Below are 23130 nucleotides of genomic sequence, written 5' to 3'. Positions count from 1 at the left end.
TGATCATGGGTTCACAGGAGGAAAAAAAATATTAAGTATGGAGTCCAAATGCAAGTTACGTGTTCGTACAATGACTATGATCCACAAGAACAACATACCGGGCAAAGATTGCATCCGAACTCCGGATGTAAAATTTTGTCTAGAGGCGCTGACTCCATACAAAAGCAAAATGAGAGTGGGAATTATAATCTACTCAATGAAGCAAATGATAAGACTACTAAAAATTTAACTAGTTATTAGCTCTTTAGCACAAGAAAAAAATAAATTCATATCATCGACCCAATATGCTTTGTCTGAATCTAAAAAATGTATAAATCTAAATTTAACAAGCAGTGCAAGAAACATGATGAAAAAAGAGCTGTTAAAAAAAAAAGCAGTCTTCTCAACTCAACCAAATTAAACAGTCGCATAAAACAAAAAGCATAAAAGACACCAAAACCTCACCGCCACAGCATATCAAGCACCGGATCTGGAATCTGATACTGGAAAGCTGCACCGGATTAGACCAACACAAAGACAACCTTATAACATAAACAAGACTAAGGAGTTATTCATTTCAGCTTTATTTCTTCTTGGCAGCAGATTTGGTAACCTTGGCTCCACTGGGATCCTTCTTCTCCACGCTCTTGATGACTCCGACAGCCACAGTTTGCCTCATGTCCCTCACGGCGAAACGGCCTAGTGGAGGATACTCGGAGAAGGTCTCGACCACCATAGGCTTCGTGGGAACCATCTTCACGAAACCCGCGTCGCCATTCTTCAGGAACTTGGGCTCCTTCTCGAGCTCCTTGCCAGACCGCCTGTCGATCTTGGTCAGGATTTCGGCAAATTTGACGGCAATGTGGGAGGTGTGGCAGTCCAGCACGGGAGCATAGCCGTTGCCAATCTGACCAGGGTGGTTCATTATGATGACCTGGGAAGTGAAGTTAGCGGCTTCCCTGGCAGGATCATCCTTGGAGTTCGAGGCGACGAAACCTCTCTTCAGATCTTTTACTGCGACATTCTTCACATTGAACCCGACATTGTCGCCAGGGAGGGCCTCCTGAAGAGCTTCATGGTGCATCTCAACGGACTTTACTTCAGTGGTGAGACCGGTGGGACCAAAGGTGACTACCATGCCAGGCTTCAAAACGCCAGTCTCCACTCGACCGACAGGGACGGTTCCAATACCACCGATCTTGTAGACGTCCTGAAGGGGGAGTCGGAGGGGCTTGTCTGTTGGCCTCTTGGGCTCTTGGATCAGGTCGAGAGCTTCGAGAAGAGTTGGACCCTTGTACCAGTCAAGGTTTGTGGATCTCTCTATCATGTTGTCACCCTCAAACCCAGAGATGGGAACAAATGGAATCTTCTCAGGGTTGTAGCCAACCTTCTTCAGATAGGAGGAGACTTCCTTGACGATTTCATCATACCTAGCCTTCGAGTACTTGGGGGTGGTGGCATCCATCTGTTAGACATCAAATAAAACCCACATGAAACCTTCCTAAAGTTGTTCGGCGATCAACATGGACCATTATTATTATGTGTGATAAAAAGGATTTACCTTGTTACAGCAGCAAATCATCTGCTTCACCCCAAGAGTGAAAGCAAGCAGAGCATGCTCGCGAGTCTGGCCATCCTTGGAGATACCAGCTTCAAAACCACCAGTGGTGGAATCAATGATCAGGACAGCGCAATCAGCCTGAGAAGTTCCAGTAATCATGTTTTTGATGAAGTCGCGATGGCCAGGAGCATCAATAACAGTGCAGTAATACTTGGTGGTCTCGAATTTCCAGAGAGCGATATCAATGGTGATTCCTCTTTCACGCTCAGCCTTGAGCTTGTCTAGAACCCAAGCATATTTGAATGACCTCTTGTTCATTTCAGCAGCCTCCTTCTCAAACCTCTCAATCACACGCTTGTCAATACCGCCAAGCTTGTAAATGAGATGGCCGGTGGTGGTGGACTTGCCGGAATCGACATGGCCAATGACCACAATGTTGATGTGTACCTTCTCCTTACCCATGGCTGGAGAAAACTACTAGCTAGGCAGGAGAATGACAAATATAAAATTAGAAGAGACATCAATATTGAGCAGTAAGATATAATTTCCACTTGCAGGCGAAAAAGTATACTATAATTGGCATTTAGGAAGCCTAAATATAGAAGCTTCCACTTTTTGAGACATAAACCAAACATCATAAGTTTACAACATAATTGTAAATATCAAAGCACGAAAAGAAAAGAAAATTTTAAAAGATCAAACTTGCAATAACATTTATAAAATTACAAAAAAATATAATATCATAAGTAGGAAAAGTACTTGGTAGCAAAACATTCTGCTAAAGAGAAATGATTAACTACTACGTTTTAACAAAAGAATGTTGCGAATTCAGTCATCACCAGCTTGAACAGGCAGCATAAAAAAACAAAGAGTTTGCCTCATAATGTAAAATATGCAAATAAACAATGAAAGCGGTAAAGCTAATTGTTGCTGAGTAAAAACAAGGGAATCAGATTGCCAAAAAAAAACCCCCAAGAAAACAAATTAACATGGAGATAAGCCGTTGGGTTTTCTCCTAGTTAAAAAACAGATTGAGAAGAAACAATTGAAAAAGTAGTTTACTTAGCAATTTCAAACTACGATGAAATAGCTTGCTAAAGCAAATTTCTTTTTTTTTTTTCAGTCAAAGCAAAAATCTACCTTTTGACAACTTTTTACTGCCGGAAAAAAGTAAATTCTTGCTAATTTTCACCTGGGCGAATGGCTTAACTGACACTTGGCACAATAAGTAGACACATGACGTGACCCTCAAATACTTAAATGGTTAAATTCTAACCAGGCTTATCTCACCAATGCATGGCATTAAACCCACTTAATTATAACAAAAAGATAAATGTCAAATAAGATTTGATACGCAAATAACAAATTTCCATATATAGTTTTCAACGCAAAAATTTTTGGTTTCTCTATTGATTGTTCTATTTTATCTGAGTGCGCCGGATTCCCGTACAGCTCTAAGACAATATCTCGTTAATCTACCGCTACAAATTTTCTAGCACGCATTGGGGTTTAAACCTATTCAAAAGGTAAAAAGCACCGATAGATTTAATGCTCCATAGGTATTATAAAACATATGCTTATCATAACAAATTTCACTCTTAGCTAATAGTAATAACTAAAAAAGAAACCTCAAACTAAACAAAGGAAATCAAAAGCCGACCAACTATTGAGCTCTTATTAAACAATATAAAAGTAACAAGTGTTTGTATAACAGTTTTAACTAGTGTGTCAAAAAAAACTCGATGTTCATGAGTAGCTCAATTTTATGTTCTCCTTGTTCATCGTGTAAAAGAACAAAATTGGAACAAACTTCGAAAGGTCGTTTGCTCAACAAGTCAGGAAATATATAGATATGTTGCATAACTTCTATTGACACATGCATAAAAGCTTAAAATTCATTTCATAGATGTTTCTTAAAATTTAACTAGATATAAGGTAGGCCTCATTATATATTTCATATTCTATTATGCTTTCTAGCATACAAATAGCAGATTTGCTACATGAAATCAGTTTATCAAAAAAAAGTTGGCATATCTACTGTACTCAGCTATGATTATTACTCAAAGTCAGCTCTTTATAACTTGATAATGATTTTTAGAGATAAATATAACAAACACGGTTCGACATATTAATGAACTAGGCCTCATTCATGTTTGCCTCAATAATTGACAACCAAGGTAAACATAATCCCAACCAGTTCATGTTTCACTGGTTGGTAGCCTTAATTTTGAAGAAGGGTTGAGACTGAGACATGTTGATATAACATGTCTCAGCATGTGCTCATATATGTCCAACAAACGAGACATGTTGATATAACATATTAAAAACTACTAAATAAATGAAGGGCACAAAAATCGAACATGTATATTGTGAAATAAGTAAAATAGCATTGATAGGATAAATGAATTATGTGCATGAAATGGTGGCTCGATGTTTAGTAGGCCTTTCCACCAGCACCAAAAAATCTAGTGCTCTAAGATTACCAACAAAAAAAATAAGAATTATTAAATCAAATTTTCATTTTAAGTAAAGATCAATGAAATTTTCTAATAATTTTATCCTCAAAATCGCCTCTTGTAATCTTAATTTTTATATGTATTTTGTAGAACACATTATTTATCATATTGTAAACACTTTATGTTCATTTAATTTGTGCAATTATTATACACGCACACACATTTTTAGTCTTATGATTTAAATAATAGATATATCACACGTCCATGTCATAATATATCTACATTGACATTATAAAATGCATAGGTCATATGCTATACAACATAATGACCTAACTATACTTTAATAGAATTTAAAATTAATACTCCATAACATTCCCTTAATCACATAGGGTTCCAGCGGCACACTTCAGCTTTAAAACCCTCACTATAGATGTAAAACCTTAACCTCGACTATATCCCCATTCTTCTACATGATAGGTTCAAGCTACATGATACTTCTAATTTACTTAAAACTAATGAAACTTGATTCAAATATAGGCTACACAAAAAAATGCTATGAACTAGATTATAAACAATCAACCAAAAAAACAATAATCTTTGTCATTTGTTTACAAAACCTACAAGTATTGTATACTGAAATTTTTATATGAATAATAAAAATAGAATCTTTTTTTGTTTATTTATTTATTATTGGAAAATAAATTCCATGATGGCATCAAAATATTATAAAGCAAAATTTCCTGATGAATTATGTCTGTAACAACGAAAATAGCTATGTAAACAAAAGTAAAAAAAAAAAAAACTTTTGCAACAGTTAAAACCATAAAAACCAAAACTTTCAAATCGGTGGAAGAAAGAAACGGAAATTATAAATTTGTGTTTACGCATCAAATCCAACAAGAATATCCCACATATTCATAGTTAGATCGAACTAATCTTCAAACAAATATCTTACGAAATTTTACAAAAGCCGCATCATAAGCCACAGCGATAAATCCTCAATTCGCATCAAAGTATAAGAAAATAGGAAGATCTGTCAATCAAAGCATCAAAATATTCCATAACAAAGAATCGCAAGCAAGGAATAGATTTCCATTGAACAAATAAAGATTAAAATCAAATACGCTTCCTAAACTCCTGATTCAAATCCACTGATGATAAAAAATAATCTACGAAGTTAAGAGAATCTCACCAAGAGGAGACGAAGGCGCGGCTCTGCCGACGAGAGCTCGGAGCAAAATTAGGGATTTGAGCGAGGTATCAATTCTTCATGGTCTCCTTAAATAGCAATCCGCTGCCGTATTAACAACTTTGAGACTCTTCTCTACCGTCCGATCTAACATCAACTTTCATCCGATGGCTCTCCGTTGGTTAATTTACTACCGTTGATGCCCATCCCTACGGTCAGGTGCTTTTGCCAGGTGTCCTTTTCCGGTTCGTGTTTGAACGTTTTCCAGTTCTCCACGGGTTTTATTATCAAAAAGTTCACTCAATTTTCTACCCGCGTCTGCAGCCACTCATTATGGAATATAGTATTGAACATTGTTTTGCGGTCACTTTTTCAAGTTGCAGCGACGTTTCTTTCCGCGGGAATGCTAACTAGAAGCATGTTCGGACGATTAACTACCAGCAATCACATCTTTGTACACTTCATCGGCAGGCAACATGGTCACTAATAATTGGTCGTCTGAATTTGGTGAGATTTTGTTAAGGCTTTTTATTTTTAAATTGACACGCTTCAAGTATAGAACTTTTCGGAGCTGGAGGACATGCTCAACTATCGAGCCACTGTCTCATATGTTATTTGTAAAAATTTTATTAATCAATGCGGTATTTAGTTGCAACTAAGTTTTACTTGAAGTAGGATTTATCAAATGCGGTAAATATAGATTTATCTTCAACGGCGAAGTTTGCTAGCGACAATGGAATAAATCCGTCTCACAATTAAATTTAATAAATTTAGAATTATGTCGGGAAAAAGACGAAACAAGAGGAAAAAAAAAACAGGACCTATGAAAATTCGATTTAATGTTTGATTTTTTGGTGTTTGGATGGTTTCTAAATCCATCGCTAAAACTTATTAATATTGTGCTACCAAACACTGTCTAAATTTGGGGAAAAATTTGCGTACATCAAGGGGTACGTAGAGATACGTACATAATAGGGTACACGAGGTTCGTACATAATAGGGTACACGGGGTTTATACGAGGATTACAAGAGGGTTATAACCCGTTGTACCTCCCGTGTAACTCCCGTGCAATATAACTCCCATGTAACATCCCGTGTAACTCCCATGTAACATCCCGTGTAACCCCGCTGTAACCTTGCAATCTCAATGTATAAAATAAAAGCGCGGGTTACAGCTGAGTTACACGAAAGTTACAAGAAAGTTATAACACGCTTGTAACCTCATATAACGCCCGTATACCCTATTATGTACGCATCTCTGCGTACCCCTTGACGTACGCAAATTTTTTTCCTAAATTTAGCTTTGGCAACTCGAAATTCACTGGCCAATATTTTTCTTTTATTTTATTTGTTTTTTTAGAAAATTATTAATATAATGATTTCACATATATGATGGATCATGTGAGCCTCTATTTATATATTTAGATTGAGAGGCAACATTATAACAAATGTTGCATTTAAGGAACACAAACAAGATTACATAGTACAATTTAACAAATGATTGCTATAAAATAAATAAATTTAACTAACTACTAACTATTATAATATATAGTTGGTTCATAGTGTAATATTATGTCACTCAACCTCCTCAAGAGCACTTTTGGGTCACAGTAGATAAATTTTTAGATTCATAATCATCATCATAGGACTGAAGCCAATCTTTAGAAAATCAAGGTGCTTATGACCATGGCACCCCTGAGGAACTTTAAAGAGTTATGATGCTCAGAAAGACAAATTGCAGCCTTATCTCAATATTCAGCTTGCCTTAGAGATAGTGGAACATCATGCTACATTTAGGATGTGTTTGACGTAGTTTGCACGTTTCAGGATAAGTTATTTATCCTGAAATACGGCCCGCAGGAACGAGATTTCAGATAAGCTGGCAAAACGCGCGAACCAAACATTACGGCGGAGCTTTGAAAACATTGCCCGCACTTATAAGCTATCTCAAACGGGCCCTTAAATAACTTAGAACATCGCCCAAAGAAAATTATTATATACATATTTTATTATTTTTCTTCAAGAGAAAAAAATGGAGCATTCCTTAAATTTAATATCTTTAATACAAAAATAATGTTCATATTCTCAAGCTTACTTTATTGGTGTGTCTACATCATCATATTAAAGTTGACCTAACAAAAATCAAAATCATCCAAAAGATTGATCAAATCAAAGAATTACATTTTTACCTAAATACCTTGAAAATATAGAAGAAAAGCACCACATACTCCATCTCAATTATGATGCAAGTTATTCAGAATAGAGAATAAGAAAAGCATCCCAACAAAATCAAAGAAAACAGCACACAACCAAAACAATTTGCAAGAACAAACATCCAAAATATTAAAATTACAAAAATACCTCTAGTCAAGAAAATTCTTATGGCTAGATTGTCTATCTGCCTGTTAATTTTGAGAGAGTTTTAGGCATTCTCTGTTACTGGATATTCAAACACGACATCCTTCCCACAGAGCTTGCGATAGACTCCTGAAAAGGTCTCCAGTTTGTACTCCGTGTTGTTGCGCTCCTTCGGGTCGAGGAAAATCTGCAAAATAAAAAGATGGAACATTTACAAACATACCGCTCAATTCTTATGTATTTACATATCCAACAACTACACTTTCATATTTACATTTATAGTACTTAAATCTTTATCACCACATCAAAAAATTTCATCATCGCTAGCTATATAAAAATGAAATATGCCTTTTCCATGCATAGTTTTACGACACCAAAGTGTTCTGAAAGTAAATATCAAACTTGAGATTTTAGATATGTATGTAAATTTTCCTATGTAATTTTTCCTAAAAGGTATTGTAATAAGAATCATATTAAGATAAATCTGGGGCATTTATATGCATACCACACAATTCTTATGTATTTACATATCTAACAGCAAAGCATTCATATTTCATTCATGGCGGTCAAATATGTAAATATCGTCACATCAAAAAAATCATCATCATTATTTTCAAGTGAAATGCAGGTTTATAGCACCAAGGTGTTTCATAAGTAAATGCATAAGAAATGTGTGTGAGTGTGGAGAAAATTTTACGTCCAAATACCGCACGTCTGGACGGTCAACCGTCGGGCGACGTAACGCCCTGCGGTTTGCCGTCCGGATGTATTTTTTTTTTTTGTGTCTGTGTGTGTGTGAGATATTGTGTGATGATGGGACAATGCAAAATAATACTATTTTAACTAGGAAAATTTTAGGGGCATTTAGATGCATGAAACCCAATCCTTATGTATGTAGATATCTAGCACCTAAACAATACTTGTTAAATTTATACAATCAAAATCTTTCATATCACATCAAATTCATCCCTATTTTAACTTTTAGAATGGGGAAATACACTTTTTCAGGCATAGGTAAAGTGGAAAAATTGAAATCTAGGTGTTAGATATGTAAGTATATAAGAATTAAGCGATATGTATTTAAATCTTCCAATATTTTAAGAGTTGCAAAAAGAAAGCTTCAACGCAGCAAAATAGATTCAACGTTTTGCAAAGAAAAGTTGATACAAATTGGAAGATTTACACGCATGCCACTTAATTTCTATGTATTTACATATCAAAACTTCAATTATCACAGGCATACCAGCTTACCTATACATGAAAAGATGTATTTAACTTTATAGGAAGTTAAAATTGCGGTATTTTTATATGATATGAAAGATTTTGGTGGTTTAAGTGCTAGATATGTAAAAACATATGAATTAGGCGGTATAAATGTAAAAAACAAGTTCTAACAAAATTTAGAATATCCTGACCTTCACAATCTTGGAGCCATCCAATCTATATCTCACACGTTTCCCCACAATCTCTGCAGGGTATACGAGGTCTTCAAGTATAGCATCGTGAACGGCGGTAAGGGTGCGGCTGCGAGGGCGAACAACAGAAGAACCTTTCTTTGGCGGCCTCACAATCCTCCGAGTAGCAACAATAATGACATCCTGAAGATACACAAACAAAGGCATAAATTTTGTCATTTGGAGTATAACATCAACAAAAATACATGATTTGTTAATATGATGAGAATTTGAATGGGAGAACTAAAAAGATTCAAATTATTATGAGCTTTATGCAGCTATGCAAAACATTGATATTGTAAACATTACTTGTTGCCTGAGGATTTCATCCAATGTTCTAATCATCAAGTATTGAAATATCCAAATTCAAGAAAAAATTTAAATATAAAAATGCTAAATGAGTTGAATTTCAGTAAGAATGCACATTTATTTTGAAGCATTGTGTTGTAGTTGAATATTAGTATATTAATGCAATGAGCATGGTTGCCATTTTGCACACAATGAAAATTAATAGTATTTCATTTTAATCATGTTAAATCAACAATATGTAACTTTTAAAGTCTTAAATGACAAGTATTAAGACTTCAATCTTAATTGATCAATTTTTAAGAAGGATTTATGATTTAGAATCACAGCATTTTTAAGAGCTCATTTTGGCATTTTGTATTCACTTAAGAGATTTGATCTAGAATTGCTTGTTTGCAGTCTTATGGGACATTTTAGGTGGAATAAAATTAGAAACATAAATGAGGATAAATGTTGCCGGCCGAGATCAAAAAAGACCTAACATGAATTATTTCATAATACAAAACTCATCACACAAGTAAAAGGGAAATAAATATCACTAATTTATACAGACCTATTATATATTCCTTATTAGTCATGGGAATGATGTTAGCATATACATGGTGATAGAATTTCCATTAGCCTATAGGAGCTGACTACCTTTGTAAAGGATCATTTTTTATAAGATGCTGAATTAGTTGCATATGATAAAATTGCTAATGAATCTCATATACCAAAATTATATTTCAAAGTGGTGAAATTTTATAGCCGAAAATGTGAAAATTGTCGGTTATTTTAAAAAAACTCGGCAAAAATAATTCAATTAAAATTTCTAATTGCCTATAACATACAAACTAAATGACAAAATAAGGTCAATAAAAATTTTAGAAATTTAATTTAATCTATGATTAAAGGTCATGCATATGATTGTGATTCTATATCACCCATGACTAACTTTGCATAGAATTCATTTGTGGATAGGTTTATGAGTACTAATAGATTTCAACTCGAGAACCTATAGATCTTATTAAGCATTTTTTTGAATCTACACCGAAAAAATATGTGCAATCATTTGCACAATAAATGCATGAGTTGCATGAAAATATTAATAAAAAATTAATTATTATAAATAATAGTTAGAAGTTCAATATGCATGTGAAAAACAATTATGTGAATTTTAAATAAGATGATAAATTAACGATAAACATAAACCATGACATATTTTCTTCCAAAGCCTTCAAGAAATTAATTCCTAGAAAGATGAGGTTACATAAAATCAAACAATGCATCGCTTAATTCAAACTTCAATACCCTAACCTAAACTTTTTTTCATAAACCAAGAGTAAATTCCATACAATATTCTTTATTTTAATCTACTCTTTGTGAATTCGCATCCAACCCTATATTAGATAATATTCTTCATCTTTCTTAAAAGCAATATAAGATTATGAGATTCTATCCACAAGAGATGATAGATATCAAAGATATCTTGTGTATTAGCAAAGTTAAACGTGCATATTATAACTCATAGATTACTCTAGAGAACGCGTAGAAGTTATACCAAAAATTGTTATATGACTATAAAATGCTCAATACAACAATCAAAGCCAAAACCTTTCGGTATATAAATTTGATGCAATATCAAATTTTATACTCCCCCAAAAAAAAAAAAATTGAGAGATGTTGATTGATAACCTGAATAATGATTAATCTTATTTCTAATTTTTTTCTTTGAGGCAAACTCTCACAATTACAAAAAAAGATTATCCAAGGAATATAAAAAAAAAAATTCCAATGATAATTCTTTAAGTATTTTGTTTCAAGAGTGTGTTTGTAGTCATTTGAATGTGAATCTCTCATGTAGTGCAAGTGGCGACTACAGCATCCATAAGAAGTTATTTGTTCTATTAATGTTAGCCATGGATTGTGATTTTGCTAGATTCATTCCTTGTGGTATCATTCTATGTTTTTGGCAATTAGTCAACTTGCATGAGAACGATTGGTCGAATTTCATACAATCAAAATTTACTTTATTAAGGTCAGATTTTTAATTGCCATGTGTTATTGTTTGATCCTATGTTTCTATGCTAAACTTCTAAGGCAATCATTAAATTGCATTAAAAATGATTAATTTTGTTAAAATTGATGATCTGGGAGTAACAAATTTTAACCTTATATGCATGACTCTAGGCATCTTCTAATAAGAACCGAATCAATTTTCCACACAAAAACAAAAATGAGAGCCAATAATATTTTGTTGCAAGAACATCAAACATTCAACACGAATATAAATATAAGGACCTACAATTCGAGAGGTAGGTGATCACTCCCAATTCCTACAATTCGAGAGATAAGAATTCCCTCCCAAACCCTAACCCTAAAATTCACAACAATAATCTTATGCATAACCTCAATCATAAACATATTAGCCCTATTTATAATAAACCATAATAAATGACAAAAGCCTGAATTGCCCGTAGGTTAATAAAAGACAAAGTTGCCCTTAGGTGCCAATCTAACATTACTCCCCTCCCAAAAAAACACACTCCTCAAGGTGGAAAAAAATGGCAATGTTCCTCCTCCACCATAGCTTCCACTGTTTATTCATGCTTTGTCTCTTTGTCACATATTATGAGAACCTATAATGTTTGATTTTGCAACGGTGTCCTAGGATAAATTTCTCATCACAATGAAAACATAACACTTGGATTCGCTTCTCCCGGATCTATGCTTATGTAATGCGCTTGAGTGTCACCCTTGGTTGTGGCCCATGATTTTTGTCTTGTGAAGCTTCACGGTGGATTTTCACTATTTGAGCTTTTGGATTTGTTGTGGTTGTCGCAGTATGATATGGAGCTCCACCTGTGTTGCTCGTATCAGCAAGTTCCATTGCATTATTATCTTCAATCAACTACTTTAATTTCATAGTTTCTCCCAAGTCTCACGGTCTCAACTGGACGAAATGTTACATGTACGTAGGGCTTTAGATCCTTCATGAAGTTCCTCTTCAATATTGCATCAAAAATTCTCTTTAGTCATCCCGATAATAGCTTGAATCTCTAACTACTCCATAACAATCCCTTTTTGAGTCAATGCAAAGAATTGCCCAAGTATGTATCCTTCTCGGATGGCCCGAAAATGCTCCAACAAGCAATCCTTGAATTATTCTTAAGCTCTGATTGGTTGATGTTGTTCTCTCAATTGATAGCACGCTAGAGCCTTCCCTTCAAAACACAGGATCAGTGCCATCAATTTTATTCCTCTATCAACCCATTAATAACAAAGTATCTCTCCACGAGATAGACCCAATTGTAGGCATCCTCTCCTTCAAAAAACGATATCCTCAACTTTCTCATGTGCGAGTCTCCTCCCCCAATTCCCTTGATCGAAGCTCATTCCACACATAAAACGAGGGTTGGGTTCCCTTCCTTGATCCATATTGATTTATCTTCAACCCTAAATCCGGCGCTCCCCATAATCAGCTCGCCTGTTCCCATGAGCCCTAGAATTGCCTTATACCCGAAATGTTGTGCAACAAAAGGCACTCATGCAATTGGATGCAGCCCTCTATCGGAATCTCACCACAATGGTTCTCTATTTCGGGTCAAAATTTATCAAACTGATCTACTCCTGCCTCGAATCAACCATCATCCCATTCTATCTGTAGCCTCTCATTCGAACCGTCCAAATGTCGTGTCATTCCTTCCACGTGTTGAGGCTTGAGTCTGTTTATCATTTTTCACCTGATCTCGCAGCTTCAGATTCACTTGAGAGCGATGTTGTCCTAATGTCGCACGAATTGTTTTGATTGTTGTTGTTCGCGTCCGTTCCAAATGCCGTCACTCGATCCTGCTGCAGCCGATGGAGGGTTTATGTGTAATCTTCTTTATCATTTCTTCTATGGTTGTGAGTGCCCTCCTAAGAAACACTCCTCTATTCCATATCTAATTTGACTAACCTATACCGCTAGTTTTTCCTCCAATGCATTCACCTTTTTGGCTGTCATTACTTCTAAACGATTTTGAAACTCCTTTGCACTAAGATCACGAGATTCGAAATTTCTAAACGCAGGTCCAGCATGCTCTTATCATGATTGTATTGACAAAAACATCAATTGTATATCGCAATGCAGTCATTATTTCGAGCCCTTGTATTTCGCAATCCCATCACTATTCCCAACGTCTTATGTCGCAATCCTGTAGGTATTCCGAGCACATGTATACCACGATCCCTTCGTTGGCCAACCAGCTTGCTCGAATCGCAACTGTTTCGCTATGCTAGGTCACGAAGGAGACACAACGAAGAAAGTGAAGATCGATGGCCTAATGATACCAATTTGATAGGAACCGAATTAATTTTCCCCACATAAATTAGGACAAATAATATTTTATTGCAAGAACATCAAACATTTAACATAAATACAAAGTTATGCACCTACAATTCAAGAAATAGGTGATATATCCCAAATCCTCCAATTTGAGAGTAGGAAATTTCTCCCAAACTCTAATCCTAAGACTCACAATGATCATATCATGCATAACCACAACTCTAAACATATTAGTCATATTTATACTAAACAATAATAAATGACAAAAAACCAAATTATTCGTAGGCTAATAATAAAATAATAATTTGCACTTAGGTGTCAATCTAACAGCATCTCGTCCTATATTTGTATTACAAATTTTAGACCTTGGACATACCACATCACATACCCTTCAAACTTATGTACACATCACATAACCTTCAAACTTATGTTTACTCAAACTTAAAGCTCTAGCATACCATTTAAACCAACTTGTTTTCATGGTGCATCCTTGTTTCTCCAAGTCATTGTGTAATTTTCACATTAACATATGTGAATTATCATCAAACAAAAAACACTTTTAGATTTTAAAATAGGGGCATTTACATAAAAAGAGCGCAATTCTTATGTGTCTACATATCTCACACCTAAACTTTCATATTTACACGCATGACACTCAAATCTTTAATATGAAATAAGAAATAGCGTTATTATTGATTTTTAAAAGTGAAATGTCTTTTCATGCCCGAGTTTAAAACATCAAGTGTTATGAATATAATTATGAAAGTTTAGGTGAGATATGTAAATACATAAGAATTGTGTAATATGCATGTAAATTTCCCTTTAAAATATCATAACCCATATCTCAAACTAAGCAATGAAGACCCAATTAGAAAAATGTTCACACAGGCATGCATTAATAATAATACGTAATTAGGTGTGTGAAGTGTAATGGTCGTAGCCCGTCCCACCTAAGGACCTAAACAAGTATTAACCTAGCATTTAAGAACAGGACACAAGTATAGATATCGAAGCAACGCATAATGAGAAACAATAAAAAATGAAGAATTTAAGTAAACTGCAATCAAATGATAGATGAAATAGAGAAGTTGTTTATAGTATGATGATCAAGGATGAAAACGAACAGATTTCAAGCCATCGAGTCCTAATTCAAATTTGGAATAAATATATGAAGTATCTTGAAATCAGCTTGTAGATCAAATAAATTCGATTTCAAGCCAACTTGACTAGAATCAAAATGCTTTCAAAAATAGCTTGAAGTTATTTTTTAATTATTTTTAAAAATATGTAATAGGCATCGATGATTTTAAAATTGTGATCCAAGCGCAAAGCAATCTGAGGCACTCTACTCTCACTTCGCTTCATTGTAGTTCGATATTTAGAAGTGAAGGGTGCACTTAGTGTGTCGAGCATTGCAGCGCACAAAAGTGAAGTGATCAATCCGATTCAACATCTCGATTTAGCTAGAAAAATTTAAGTGTGTGATCAATTATTTAGTCTAGCATTCGAGAGGAGCACAAGGAGCAGATGGTGTGGGGTTCGAGAGTATGAGGAGCACAAGGGAGCATAGCCTCATCTTCAACTATCGCCTAGAGTTCGAAGAAGCGGAACCAATTGTGATTTTCCTTCAACTTCGGCCTAGGGATACAGAGTGAAATTCAAACCTTCGACCGCAACGTTTGAGGGAGATGGATGTCGGGAGCGTACTTAGGGTTCGAGGAGGGAGAGCTTTAAAGGGAGCGAGATGTCAAGAGCTTGTTGATTTTAAAAGGGAGAGCCTACGACTTTCAACCAAAGGGAGCAAGACGTCGAGAGCTTGTTGTACCCGCAAGCAGTCCAGGTACCTTATGTTATTTTTTTTTTAGGAAGATTGACATACATGTCATCGTTAGGCTTTAGGATGCTCCATATGAGGAATTTAGATTGGTGATATGGCACAATGCAAAGCATTAAGTTGTTTTACAATCATAGGACACATCTATAATTTTGTATACAGTCATGTGTAAATTATAACAAGAGGAAAAAATTTTATAGTAACGAAAGAGAGAAAATTTATTGGTGTAAATTATAATAAACAATTTATTTGTGTATTAAAAATTAATTTAGGCAAAATTGATTCAAACATAGGAGATGAGATCCAAGTTGAAAATATACAAAATTAAAATATGAATTAGTGCTCTTTGACATGTACATATTTATTATGATAAAAGGATGAATTGAGGCGTATTTTGAGCCCATGAAACTTATTGGTATTTTCAAAAATATAAAAAATTAAGGTTAATAAATGTGAGAAAATACATTAGAATGTAATATATGAGTTTTTTGTTTATCACGAAGAAATAAAGAAATACAAACAAAATTTGCATATAGAAGACAACCAGAAGACGGTTGATAAAAACAAAATTTGCATATAGAAGACAACCAGAAGATGGTTGATATAATCGAAAATACAAATATTCAACAGCCCTTGCATTACCGTAAAAAAGCATTTGAATCAAATTATGGATCATAGAGTATTATATGTAAAATGAGAAAATTGAATACATAATTTTCTATATAAAGAACTTGAAAAAGTTGCTAGAGAAAAATATAAGACGAATAGAAATTAATAAAAAAGTGGATTACGGTATCAAAGAAATAACTATGCAATACATTGTTATGTGATTTTATTAAGTAGAAATCCCCTTTAATGTAGTGAAGTTTGTTTGATCATATGATTGAAGCAATTGCACAACATGTATCAGTTATTCGATCATTATCTTATCATTAGTTAAGACTTTCACTATTTTAAAAAGAATTGCAATCAACTAAAAATTTTAGGAAGAGAAACGATGCACTCTTACATTTGATAGCTGAATTAATCATAGAGAACCATCTATAATTACTTTTTTTATTAATTCACATTCAGACATTATATTCTTATAAAAACATCTAAATATTTAACAATTACAATGAAGTTCTTTGAACTCTTAGTGCACAAATTGAAAAAATTAAATATTGCCAAATGATTATAAACAATCACTTCAGCTATAGTTTTCAGTCTGTAATTTATTTTATTTTCTATTAAATGTATATATATTTTACTTTTTTTTAGAATTAAAGAATGTCAACGTAATTTTTTTATTTATGAATGTCAAATATTAATGAAAAAATAATGCACATGTATCGGATACCACATGCATCACATTATATTAATCTTATATTTCAAGATATTGAAAAAATTAGTTAAGTGAAAAATACAATCAAAAAGACTTGAGTTACCTAGCTACTTATACAATCATAGCACGATAAGGAAATATACTAATGGTGAAGAATTAGTGAGACCATACATCACTTGTTTTTTAATTTTATTTATCATTATTGCCAGCATATAAAAGTAAAAAATGAAAATTTAAGGTGTATACTTATTTCATAAAATTATAATAAGTTCATATTTAGTATTGATTAAAAAAAAAACTAAGAAGATAATCTTTAAAACTAGCTTTTGAAATGGTGTATCTTACATTTCAAAGATTACAAGCCTAATTATTAAGATGTTAAAATTAATAGATGATGACAAGTGACCTCTAATGGATTATATTTATGATGCAACTAACAAAGTCAAGAATGTATTTGGTGGTGCATTTAGAGAGAAAATAAGTACGGGGAAATCTTTTATTTTATTGATGATAGATAAATGTGTCGATTTCGACAATCATTGCAACAAGTTGGATATTATTTTAATTCAAATTTTTTTATAAAAATGAGTCCAAGATACAATCAGATGCACAATTAATAAAAAACATATATTTGGTTATTAACAAGTTAATAGAAGATCCAAATGATAGAATAATAATAAATCAAGAATTTTTTTATTTCTAATCATACTGTTGATTTTTGCAACTAAGCATAAAATTCACATCAGAGATAAGAAAGTTCCAAGTATAATTAAATTCCAACTTTCTTTTCAATTTTTAATTTAATATTTTAAGCATGACATTATGATTATAGCAGCATTGTGGTGAAAGATGTATAATGCATCAACACAGAGTTTGAAAAAAAAATAGTTGTTAAAATATTAAGATTGACTTATATTATTGTTGATTGTGAGAAACACTGGAGTTTCATAGAACAGGTTAGTAATTTATAAATTTTAAACATATTTTATATATTTTGTGTTTATTTAATTATAATTACTTTTATAGATTCATATGAAAAAAATAAATTGGTTGGATAAAAAAATGCTTAAATAATTTAGTATTTCAACAAGTACAATCAAGTTTTAATAAAATTAATTTGAGAGATATTATAAATCTGATCAGTTTGAATTCGATTGATGAAAGTTGTGAGTGATTAATTGGATAAATGAAAGATGTCAGTGACCAATAATTTAATGATGAGTATCTTACTTTAAGAAGACTTGGTCCGTTTGTTTCAGCTTATTTCCTCAAGCGGCGTTTTGAAAACACCGCCCCCTCCAATTGCTTGTCGCGTGTTGGGTGCGATTTGAAAACGTCGTTCTTATTTTCTTCATTACCGTCGCCCGCAGGATGAACCCCGCGGGCGGCGTTCCTTGTTTCCGGATTACTTCTTTGCCCTTCCGCATTTCTGCTCTAAGCTGCTTCGGCCTTCTTCGACGATCTCCCAGAGGTAATGCATCTTCCAATTTTTTTTTCATTTCTTCTCCATTTTCTGGCCGCGCTCAAGGCTCTTCGGCTTCTTCGGTGATCTCCCCGAGGTAACGCTTCTCCGGCTCCTTCAGCATCTTCTCCCTTTTTTTTCATAACCCTAAGCTGCTTCCTTCCACTCATGTTTTCTACAGTTGATTTTCTCTTTATATTATATTATGTCACCCAGTTTGAAAAAAAAATGAGTTTTTCCCTCCTAATGGAGCTCATGTGGCTGAATGGAACATCAAATTCTCAACGCCTTATAAGTTATCTTCTCTGTGTTTATATAAATTTGAATTCACCAAATGCAGTTGAAAATAATTGCATTGTAAATATCAATTATTTGTGTTTGATTGAAATATGTCTCGTTGAAATGGTTTTCTTGGGCACTTTTTGTTTCATTTTCTACAATTTTTTTTAAATATTATTAATTTTAATTTGTACCGGCTCTGATATAGAATTGTTTGGGTGTTTTGTATAAATTTTGACCTATAGATGTATAAAGGTTTAGTTTTATGAATACACAAGATTAGGGGTTACATAAAACCTGAATTCTTGAAGTTTTATTTTTGGCGTGTTTTAATGAAGAAAAGGGTGTCTCTAGCATACCGACTACAGAGTGCAGAGGGTGGCAAATATTGCCCTAATAACTTATGTTGTGTATTTGTGAATTCACGTGAATTTGGTAAAGTTAGAGTGCAGAAAGTCAAAATGAATGCAACTTTATAGGAAGGATCTTTGCAGGAAAAAACAAAAACCATTTTTGGTTATATGTTATTTTAAGATAGACACAAACAGAGCATTATTGTGGCATTCAAGAAGAATTATTGTGGAAGAAGGATTCATAAAGCTAAGAAGGATTCATAAAGCAGCTCACACAGATTTGTTGGGAAATGAGTAAATTTTACTTCCATGAATTCATGAATCTTTAGTTTTATCTCCCCTATATGATTGCATTAAGAAGTTTGGTAAATAACAATTTTTTTATGGTCTGTATGTGTCGAATGAGTCTGAAGAGGTTTAATTGATTCTAAAATATCTAAGAGGTAAAGATTGCAGTTTTGTTAAAAACATTACAACTTCTGTGTGTTAGATTATTCATTTACCTAAAAAAATTTGTAAATCGGTTGTTTACAAAACGCACAAACCAAACAGCTAAACAACTTATCCAAAACAGGGGCAGAATGATCATTTATCCAGAATCAGTTGTTTTCCCAACACACAAACCAAACAGACAGACAGTTTATCCAGATCAGTTGTTTATCAGCAGCTTATCAGCTGCCCCAAACAGACCCTTAAAGAGGAATTGATCAATGATGATCTATAAGATTTAGCCGTGCAAAAAAAAAAGTGTTTTATCAACAATGATGACGAGTTCATCTCAATTTATCTGCTCTTATGCCATAAATAAAAAATGAAGTTTATTCAAAAGAGTGAAATGAAAAAAGGAGAAAGGAGAATAAAAAATTGAAGATGAAATAATTCTACCTGAAGAAGAAAAAGAACATGTGAATAAAAGAGATCACGATAAATACTGACTTACATTTTAACTTATTTTATAAAATTTAAGACTTTATTAGTTTATTTATGTTTTAAAATTAAAATTTTATTGAGTTATTAAGATTTATTTTGTCAGTTTTCAATTTTTAATTATTTCAACAAACTGTTATAAATTATTCAAAATTTTAATTTGCAGATTCACTCTAAATGTTTGTCTTTAAATTAAGTATTGTACCACATTTTTTATATTTTATATCAATTTTAGGTGATATAATAAATGTTTTGTATTTTATATATTAATTTGAATGTATTTATACACTAATAATCTTATAAAACATATCAGTGCTTTAGTTAATAAATGTGTCACTTCACTATGCGCTCTGAAGCAATAAACAAAATCGTGTGTATCGCATTGCACTTTAATAACACTTAAATGCACATATACGTATATATAATCTAATAACAAAGAATAGCATTTATATTTAAATTTGATCCTAATTCAACACTTTCAGATCAAGGCCTAGATTGAAATAAGCTAAAAAATCCAATAAAGTAAAAAATTGGACTCGTAGATCAACTTGTCTGGCTATCCAAGTAAAAAATCAATTCAATCTTCATGTGGCCTTCAAGTTAGAATATTAAATTGAATAATGATGATGCGACTACTATATGATTGAATAATGCAATATATTAGTATAATGGATCGATGTTTACCAAATAAGCTAAATGGAACTAAAAGCTTTACATGCACAACGTATGTCATTTGAATAAAACCGAAGCTAATTTTTAACAAATTCTCAATACTTTTCATTTCAAACTTCTAACAAGCTGTACATGAGTTCAAGTGGATTGTTCCTTTCAAATTTTATAGCTCTAGAGTTAGACTAAGAGCAAGATAATGAGAACCACTACTAAGCATTTAGAGTAAGCGTTTTTTCAAACATAGACAGTTATATTTTTAATATGCAAATGCGTGAAAAAAGAAAGAAACTGAGCGAGTTAATAATGGCATGTTGAATGAATTTTCATAATTCAACTTCAAGAAAGCAGTTAACTTTCAATGGACAGTTCGAAAAAATAAATTAGAATATAAAGCCTAGAAATCTAATGGGCCAGCTTACTTCGATAGCATCATGGTACCTGTGCTAGTATTGTCAAAGAATATACTCACAAACTTCACATTGCTTAATTTTCTAAGAGCATTTACATTCATACTGCCTTTTCTTATCTTTTTACATATCTAACACCTAAACTTTATTTTTTGCATTTATACCACCCAAATCTTCTATATTACATCAAAATTACCACTATTTTACCTTTTAAAAAGTGAAACACGCCTTTTCATAGATAGGAAAGGCTCGGTAAAGATTGAAGTTTAGGTGTTAGATATGTAAATACATGAGAATTGGGTGGTATGTATGTAAAGCTTCCAATTTTTAAATGAAGCATTTCAAAAACACCAATGGATACTTTTAAGTGAATGCGTAGAGTCAGAAAGAGCACTTTTAACACTACATCCAGAACATAAAACACTTCTAAAGAGTTATCCTTCATCCTTCCTAACCTGTTGCAAGTCACGGCCCGGGTGGCATGGCATCCATTACAGCTAGTAAGAAACAAAATTAGGTTTGAATTTGGAAGAAGAAAGACATTTACACTATTTCCAATTCTCCATGTATTGGTCAGAACGCATAAAAGAGTGAATAATAAGTAGTAGAAGACCTTACCTTTCCACTGAACTTCTTCTCCAATTCCCTCACAAGACGCACATGAATCTTGCGGAAGGCTTTCCTGATTCTGTAAGGAACATGAATAACAACAGACTTGCGGTTTCCAGAAACATCAATCTGACTGCAACAATAAACCCAAGTCAGAAGTTTAAAGGAAAATATAATGAATTGCTCGTGATAGAAAAAAATGCTCAGAAGGGATAATACAGCAGCTTACACAGCTGAATTTATGAAAAGATCCTTCAAATCACTCTTCAGCTCCTGGTTTGTGTTCTCCAAATCAAATAAGGCCTAATGATTGAAAAAAGGGATTAAATTCTGGAAATAAAACCCAAGCACCGTGAATTTCCATTGCAAGATAATTACACCAGACTAACCTGTGCAACGCTCTCCTCAAACTCACTGGGCTCAGCATCATGTTCCTTATGAATTTTCTTCCTCGCGGTAAACATTTTGATCAGCTGTGCAAGTCAATCAGAGTAACCTATATGAATACAAACACTTTGAGACTCCACGAGAAAGAACGATGAAATAAGCAGATCCAAGCATTAGAGATATACGAAGTAAGCGAAACCTACCTGCTAAACAGCTAAAGATCATGAAAATGCAAAATCCTATAAGAAATTCGTTAATTATTTCCTTATTATAGCCTGTTGATTTCTACGAAAATCATCAAAATGCTCCACATCAAGGCCGTGAAGCATTAAACAAATCTCATATCGAACTCAAAAACAGATCGAGGAAGCCAAAACACAAGTTCGCGGGAATCAAATTACTCTAAATTGATTGATGAATGCGAAAAGAGTAGAAAATGCAATTTATCGGTTTAAAGTACCTGCGAGCGAGGAAGTGCGGCAAGAGGCAAAGGAAAAAAGGTGGTCGGCGGCTCCTAGGGTTTTTGTGGCCGTTTATATAGTTTCGACGTCAGTTCATCTAGTCCTGTTAGGTTGGGAGTAAATGGGTCTGATTGGCTTGGTTGGCCATGGGTTTAAGCTTGTAACACTCTGTTAATACTAAGGATGAGATGACGGCCTCTAGTTGGAAAAAAAAAAATATATATTGTTGATGAGATATGTGCATAGAAGGTGTATATTGATGGTGTTCTGGTGGTGTGATTCATGGATAAATTAGATTTCAACATCTTAAAAGATATGGTGAGCATTGATCATATCAAATACAAGAATAAGAACAACACAAGGAGAAAAAACTCATAATTGAGACACCACTAATATGGAGTGAATAAAAGAGTTCGTGGGCAAACAGATTTGGGACCTGAATGATCAAATGATGGATGTCATATGAGAGGCATTACTTCAAGAAAGAGAGTAATATCCTCAAGAGGAAGTGTCGGTGCCCAACAAGCGAATAGACCCCTTAGCCCTAGAACGAGAATGAGACTCTTAGTACTTCGATTGCGTTGGGTTGGCTTAAATCGACAAACATTGATTCGAGTGTAATGAGATGGGTCTGACATGCAAATAATATGTCACAGTGTCGCCTCTTCCTTCGACTACGTGAACTTCAAAGCCTCTCATGCCCAAAATATGTGACTTCTTTTCTTCATCATTGGACGACTATGACATGCAAGGTCCCTTGGTCTCCCACTCTCCTCTCCTTTGCATCCCTCATTGTTAGGCTCTCT

At 33.6% G+C, this 23130-nt stretch overlaps 2 protein-coding genes across 4 annotated transcripts; both read right to left on the bottom strand.

Moving 5' to 3' along the window:
* Window positions 1-294: 294 nt before the first annotated feature.
* LOC110023262 (elongation factor 1-alpha) lies at window positions 295-5266 on the bottom strand. Of its 2 annotated transcripts, none has more exons than XM_020722577.1 (3): window positions 5189-5266; window positions 1541-2021; window positions 295-1444 (listed from the first exon to the last, which is right to left on the bottom strand). In XM_020722577.1, the coding sequence occupies exons 2-3, from the start codon at window positions 2000-2002 to the stop codon at window positions 563-565; spliced, it is 1344 nt and encodes a 447-aa protein (XP_020578236.1). In that variant the 5' UTR covers window positions 2003-2021; window positions 5189-5266; the 3' UTR covers window positions 295-562. The 2 variants fall into 2 exon arrangements, with proteins under 2 accessions (XP_020578236.1, XP_020578237.1); XM_020722578.1 differs by having other exon boundaries at window positions 1541-2017; window positions 5189-5249.
* Window positions 5267-7410: 2144 nt separating this feature from the next.
* On the bottom strand, window positions 7411-22421 carry LOC110023259 (40S ribosomal protein S7). 2 transcript variants are annotated; one of them, XM_020722573.1, is made up of 6 exons: window positions 22324-22421; window positions 21866-21949; window positions 21706-21779; window positions 21486-21609; window positions 8959-9141; window positions 7411-7730 (listed from the first exon to the last, which is right to left on the bottom strand). In XM_020722573.1, exons 2-6 carry the CDS (start codon window positions 21938-21940, stop codon window positions 7608-7610), a joined length of 579 nt encoding a protein of 192 aa, XP_020578232.1. In that variant the 5' UTR covers window positions 21941-21949; window positions 22324-22421; the 3' UTR covers window positions 7411-7607. The 2 variants fall into 2 exon arrangements, with proteins under 2 accessions (XP_020578232.1, XP_020578231.1); XM_020722572.1 differs by having other exon boundaries at window positions 21866-21972; window positions 22324-22420.
* Between the last annotated feature and the right edge of the window lie 709 nt (window positions 22422-23130).

This window comes from Phalaenopsis equestris, unplaced genomic scaffold (assembly GCF_001263595.1).
Source record: "Phalaenopsis equestris unplaced genomic scaffold, ASM126359v1 Scaffold000223, whole genome shotgun sequence".
NCBI lineage: Eukaryota > Viridiplantae > Streptophyta > Magnoliopsida > Asparagales > Orchidaceae > Phalaenopsis > Phalaenopsis equestris.
This window is presented reverse-complemented; position numbering and strand designations above follow the sequence as displayed.